General features: G+C 32.0%; 1 protein-coding gene across 1 annotated transcript; it reads left to right on the plus strand.

Moving 5' to 3' along the window:
• The first annotated feature begins 5,678 nt into the window (after positions 1–5,678).
• On the plus strand, positions 5,679–6,772 carry LOC110776248 (ylmG homolog protein 1-2, chloroplastic). Its single transcript, XM_021980797.2, has one exon. It carries the CDS (start codon positions 5,803–5,805, stop codon positions 6,508–6,510), a length of 708 nt encoding a protein of 235 aa, XP_021836489.1. The 5' UTR covers positions 5,679–5,802; the 3' UTR covers positions 6,511–6,772.
• Positions 6,773–7,181: the final 409 nt, after the last annotated feature.

The following is a 7,181-nucleotide window of genomic DNA, read 5'->3' on the forward strand; positions in this document are numbered from 1 at the left end:
AATGCATGGCCGTGCTCAGATGAATCATAGGCTATGATTATCTGTTTATTTGATCAGTTGAACTCTGAAACAGAGAAACACCTCTGGACGTAATAAGGATGACAACTCTTACCTTATGTTCAAGAGCAAGCATCGAGCAACAAAGGAATTAGGAAATGCACACTTGTCTCTAAGGACAAGTGGGAGACTGAAGGAAATAATTCCCTTGGTCCAAGTATGCATATAATGTTAAGTCTAATAAATGCGATTCAGTATTAATTGACAAGTTAATAAATTCAGTGAGACCAAGTGAGCTGAATGCCTAGCTAGAGGCCGCTTCAGTTCAAGTGGAATTAATGATATTAATCCACAGCTTACTCTTGACTGAACCTGTAGGATCACACAAATAGTACGTAAACGGATCAAGTATTTAATGGCATTAAATACTCCATCTATGGATATTCAGAATCGACGGATCTTGGTTTCAGTGGGAGCTGAGATCGTCAAAGGCAAGCAAGTGAATACTCCGGAAACGATGATATTGCCGGAAACGGAAATATGGATCGTATCGGAAATATAAATATTATCCAAGTCGTAGATGTTGCCGGAAACGGAAACATGGTACGTATCGGAAAATATTATCGGAAATGGAAATATTGCCGGAATCGAAAATATTGCCGGAAACGGAAATATTGTCAGAATCGAAAAATAATCCCGGAAACGGAAATATTAAATATTTGTTCGAACCGGAAATTAATTCCGAAATCGGAAATATTAAATATTGTTCGTATCGGAAATAAATTCCGAAATCGGGAATTTAATCGGAAGCGTATCGTACGAATTAGCATCGGACGAGGCCTGCCAGACGAAGGCCCAGCACGAAGCCAGACCATCGCCCAACAAGCCAAGGCGCAACAAACACACGCCAAGCCTCGACCAGGCCCAGCGCAAAAGCCAGGCCCAGCCGAAGCCTTGGGCGCGCATGGGGAGCAAGGGGCTGCGACGAGTGGGCCTTGCGCTGTGCGTGGGCCGTAAGGCCTGCGTGCGGTGCTTGTGGGCCACTCGTGTGTTACTAGAAATCCTAAGGCTACCGGGATTCGTCATATGATTAAATCTAATCCTAATAGATAAAGTTTGTTTAATTAAAGTCCTAGTAGGATTATAATTAAATAAATTTGTATTCTAATAGGATTACAATTCCTTGTCCATAACACTTTAAATAGGTCCCTAGGATCACAGATTTATACATACAATTGAAGTATTCAAAGGTAAGATTTTGGAACAAAATCAGCTAAACACTTGCAACCTATTTAGCCGCAAATCCTAGGAACCTTAAGGGCGATTCTAGTTGGTCAAGCTTAAGACGGATTCGAACGTGCTGTGGACTATCTACGGAGGGACGACACTTGGAGTCCTAAACACTTGTTCTTGTTCGGTTCGGGCGCAGCTAGGGAGGGCATGCTATAAAGTGTATGCATCTGAATTATGCTAAATGATTATGTGTAAATAATATGTTTCCTGGCATTAAGGTTTTCCGCATGATTTATGTTTTGTCATATGTATCATAACCTCTATATATATATATATATATATATATATATATATATTATATATATATTATATATATATATATATATATATATATATATATATAATATATATATAATATATATATATATATATATATATATATATATATATATATATATATATTAGATTATCCCTTTATAATCACTAATAATGTATAAAGGTAATTATGTAACCCTTTAAACGTATATCCTTTTTTCATAAAACAAGAGTAATCAAACTACAAAAAGTTACCCAAAATTGGATACAAGTTACTCCGATATACAATAAATTTACGGATGTATGCAAAACTTTTGAACTTTTTTGACTTTCTGGTTATCAATTTTTTACCTTACCTAGCTATATACTTATGTGTGATAAAAGCATGGTTTTAATTGTTCATGGCCATAATTAATTTGTTTGGTATGAACAACAAGCGTTTACATAGTTCTAAAAGGTGAACAATTGGATGAATATTCATCTAACTTATTCAACCAATCTACAATTGTTAGTTTGTTACGTGCACATAAATGAGACAAAAGTAACAACTTTTTTTCATGTACATTTTAAAAACTACAACTCAAAAATTAAAATAAAATAATAAAAAGAATTATTTTTCAAACTCTACTATATATTCGACAAATAATTATTTGAATAGGAAAAAGACAAGAAAAATTTGAAAGAAATTTAATTTTTAAGTTCATGATTGATGAACAGCAGCATGTTGCGTAATAGTTTACTCCATAACTAAATTCCTTTCGATCTTTATACCCTCCATTTCTTTTACTTTATCCCACTTGTTGTTTCCATTACAATAAATGCTCACGAGAACTACGACTTTATTCTCAAGTAACATTTATTTGTTCCTTATCAGTTTTATCTCTTCTCAATTTCATTCAACCAACTCTTTAATAAAGCATTGTTGGTGCGTGGGTAAACAATAAGAGGCGAAGGGAGTAATTTTTTTTCCTCATTTCCTATTGCAACTAGGTTACGTATGAATTTTTTATACCTTTTCTCAAAAAAAAAAACCCTTAATATTGGAAAGTTTTTTCTTTAATTTTACAAAAAAGGTTAAGAAATAATAACTAATAATTGATTTTTTAGAGTTCCACCAATGGAAATTAGAATCTCAAATTAAGTCCCAAAACATAATATGACTCACCATACGAGAAATGAAATCGTTTATGAAAGGCTATTGTACCTCAATTAGAGGCTCGCCAATTATTATGCTCTGATTGAGCTATTAATTATTCAAAGAAAATGATATGAGAGGAGAGAGTGAGGACCATATATGAGTGAATAATTATATTATTAAAATGTAAAGGCATACAAAATGTGAAATATAACTCATACTTTGTATTAAAATGTGACAGTGTATAGTAATTGTAACTCAATAAAATACAAAAGGAGTATTATTTTTGGAAAAAAATACATTACATAGGAGAATTGGGAAAAAAAATAATATTTCCTTTATATTTTAACATAAATGCATATTTCATTAATCTGTCAAAATTTACTCCAAATGATTATTTAATAAGATAAATTCAATTTGGAATAAATTTATCACACTTTTCTCATTTAGTGGAAAAGTATATAAAGTATTTTTATTGGTTGTTATATTAATCACTCAAGTTTTTTTTTAATAAGAATAAAATTATAACTTTAACCAAAAAGAAAAAATGTTAAATTTTCGATAAAAGCAAAAATATTATTAAAGAATGTAATTTTGATTGTTTAGTTAATAAAAATGATGAATCTTTACCGCATTATTACTCTTTATGTAGTTGTTAAATCGTGTGAATTATACCACACTTAAAATTTAAAAAAGAATGGAGGGAGTAGTTAAGTGCGTTGCACGGTTTCAATTTTTTTGGTATGTAGAGTAATGCTCATTAGTTTAAGGGTAATACTTCGGTGTTATTTTTATGCATCTCATAATTTTGCATTTCGGTGTATTGTTTTTAAAAATATATTTATTTTTTTTTTTTTTTTTTTTTTTTTTTTGGTGCGAATGAGCCACAAGGGCAATATAAATTACAAATGGGGGCGGGGGGATTCGAACCTGAGACCTATTGTACACAGGCCCTCAGTCTTAACCACTAGGCCAAGACATCATTGGTTTAAAAATATATTTATGGGAGTGAGTGTGTAGTATTAATTTTCCTTAATTCATTCCATACATGAGTATTTATTTAAACTTTTCATGTAATAATATTTAATTATTACTCCCCCCCCCGTCTAATACCATTTAATTTAAAGCAACTTGTTTTTATAAATTGTAATTTGATTAATTTTTTTTACTCCCTCCGTATTTTAAAAAGAGATACACTTTGACCGGCATATAGTTTTAGGAGAATGAGTTGAATTTATTAAAATAAGATGAGAGTGGGGTAGTGGGTGAATTATTTATTATAGTAAAAAGATGATGTGAGTACGTGTGAGAACCACACAAAAAAAAGAAATATTTATATAATTGGAAGTGGGACCAAAACATGTCAAAAAAGGAATGTGTATATATTTTAAAAATACGGCCATTTAAGGAAAGTGTATATCTTTTTAAAATACAGAGTGAGTACAAAGTACTATGTCCGTCTTTTTGTTCTTTGCGTTTTTCTTTTTGGGTGTCCCAAAATGTTCTTTACATTTCCTTTTATATTATCACATAAATGCTTTCATATTCTATCAACATTTGTGTCAAAAATTATTTTATCCAATTAAATTCATTGGGGTATTTAATTCCTCATATTTTTCATTGGACATTAAATCTTTTCCATTTAATTTTCCAATGTTAGATTTTTGATAAAAGCGAAAAACATTATAAAAAAAAATGTAATTTGTCTTGTTTAAATAAAAAAATAGAGAAATCTCAATGCACATTAAGTATTCGTTAAATCGTGTACAAAATACCAAACGTAAAGAACATTTTGTATTGTGTATAAGAGATAATTGAAGATGGGGTCTGTAAAAGGTCAAGATTGCGGAAGAAAAAAAAAGGAAGATTAGAGCACGATGTACGTCAAGTTATTGGAAATGAGGTAAATGAAGGAGAAATATGAGAGAGAAGTTGTTTTACGTTTGACCAAAGGTCAAGAATGCAGATGGTCTAAACAAAGTAGATATGATTGTATACATGAATAGAAATAATGTAAGTTAAGATCATCAACCTTACAATTACATTATATCTATATAATTGGACCGGGGGGTAAGGAGGGGAGGGACTGAGGGAGGAGGAAGGTAGGGCGAGTTGTCCGGAGTACAAGACTATGCATATAAAATAAGGTTACAAATACGAGAAAATATTTAATTAAACTAATCAAGATTTATTCTATATTATCGAAAAAACTCTTTTAAAATAAACTTATACTTCGTATACAGTTATTTCATTAGATTACTATATATTTAATCTTTATTAGTAATATGAAGTATATGCTTGTTACTATTACATTCTTCTCTATATATACTTGATTTTTTTCTCCATCGGTACTTCATTAATGTTTAAGATTTACTTCAACAATAAAGTTACTACATATACAAAATTAGCTTAATTTTTCCGAACTCAACTTTTTTTTTACTTGATATTATTTTTTTAAGGTGAAAAAAAATACAGAGCCTAATATGGAAGAAATCAAGGGAAGAACATTATTGTGTATTTAACTTAAAGAAAAATAAGTTTTATTTCGTAAATAGTTCAAATTAATTAGGTTTATAAAATATAAAAAATAACCATGTCAAATTTAGGAAAATGAGTTTACTTAACGAAAAAGGGGCTCCCTAAATTCATTCTTAACTAATAACTACTATAAGTTTCAATAAGTTTCCATACATTATTAAGTTCGAAAAGATAAATTAAAGTATTTTTAAATATAATGATAAAATATAATTAACCTTAACCTTAAAAAAAACAAAATTTCAATCTGAGACAAAAAGTAATACAAGTTTTATTATTACCAATAATTTAGAAAAGATAAACTATAACCCACTCTAAAAACATAAAAAAAAAATATTTAACACAAAAGAATAGAAGAAATACATGTAGTATATTTTTCTTTCAAAAATACCAAGTTGACTCGCACCCGTAAAACTGGTCTTATTAAAACACAATTGCATAATTTTCATAGGAACCCGTAACTCATACTCAAAGCCCATAAAGGCCCTAACTCTGGCTCTTATCAGAACATCATCCACACTCTTCTCACTTTCTCTCTCCTCTTCGTCGATAACAACAACATCAACGAAGAAGAAGCTCTGAGAAAAATGGCGACAATAACAGCTTCTTCTCAATCACTCTTCCTCCTTAGCCCTAAAATACTTTCTCTCTCCACCGCACTAACCACCAGAAAAAACCTCTCCTTCACCACCCCCATCGCAAAAACCACCGCCACCACTGGTCTTTCTCTCAGAATTAGGGCTTCTTCGTCTTCTTTATCTCCTTCTCCGACATCGTCAATTCCATCGAATCCACTCCCCTTCGACTATTCTCTACTATCCACCTCTACTCGCACAATCACCACCCTGATCGCCACCGTCTTCGTCGTCTCGAAAGTCCTCGCCACCAAAATCAGCTCGATTTTACCCTGCCCAACCCCCGCCGAGCTCCAAAATCTTTACGCCATGAAGAAAAATCTACTAGGTTCAGTGGGTCCGTTGTTCTTCGCCGCACTGAAAGACCGCCCAAGTGGTTCTCTCAACACTCCATTAACCGTCGTTGCGGCAGGAATGGCGAAATGGCTCGACATCTACAGCGGTGTGTTGATGGTTAGGGTTTTGCTCAGTTGGTTCCCGAATATCCCTTGGGATAGACAACCATTATCAGCAATTAGGGATTTGTGTGATCCTTATCTGAATTTGTTTAGAAACATAATTCCTCCAATTTTTGACACGTTGGACGTGAGCCCACTGTTGGCTTTCGCGGTATTGGGGACTCTCGGCGCTATTTTGAGCAGCAGTCTTGGGAGTTATTGATGGAGCTATATATGTTCGGTATCGTTGAATTTTGTTCAAGTTTTTATCAAATTTTTGTTATAAGAATGAATTTTGCCTGGTGAGTATGTTTAAGAACAATGAAATATACTAATTTAGTAAGCTGTTAGTTTTACATTAGGTGAAGAAAAGAAATCATCAAATTGTTGGGGAAACTTGAGCCTATAATTATATAATTATATGTATTTATGCTATGTTAACTTTTGTTATTCTGATAAAGTAATTGAGTGAGTTGTTTATGGTATTGTTATTTTGTTTCCATTTTCATTATATTTTTCTATTGGATCTTTTCAGCACACTAAATTATGGTGATTTAGCAAGTAGTTAGTTCAACTTGGTGATGAAAAGTAATCAATCAAATGATTGAGATAATTTGGGTTTTGTACAAGTATGATACTGACTGCTGATTATGGTGATATAAACTCAAAAGAATCATGGGTCTTTACTTGAGTATATTAAGTTTTGATATCGTAGAGGTAGTGTTGGACACTGTTTGATTTTTATTGTTGAGGAAGAGGAGTTATATTACACGGTCATATTGTTGCTCTTTGGAACTAGACCTGGGCAATACAAGAGTATAGAGTAATACACTTAGCTTAAATCTGAGGTTTCAATCCCCTTGTTGTTTTATAAAGGTATCTTGGTGGTGCTTA

The sequence above is a fragment of the Spinacia oleracea genome, chromosome 1 (genome assembly GCF_020520425.1).
Source record: "Spinacia oleracea cultivar Varoflay chromosome 1, BTI_SOV_V1, whole genome shotgun sequence".
In the NCBI taxonomy this organism is placed as follows: Eukaryota; Viridiplantae; Streptophyta; class Magnoliopsida; order Caryophyllales; family Amaranthaceae; genus Spinacia; species Spinacia oleracea.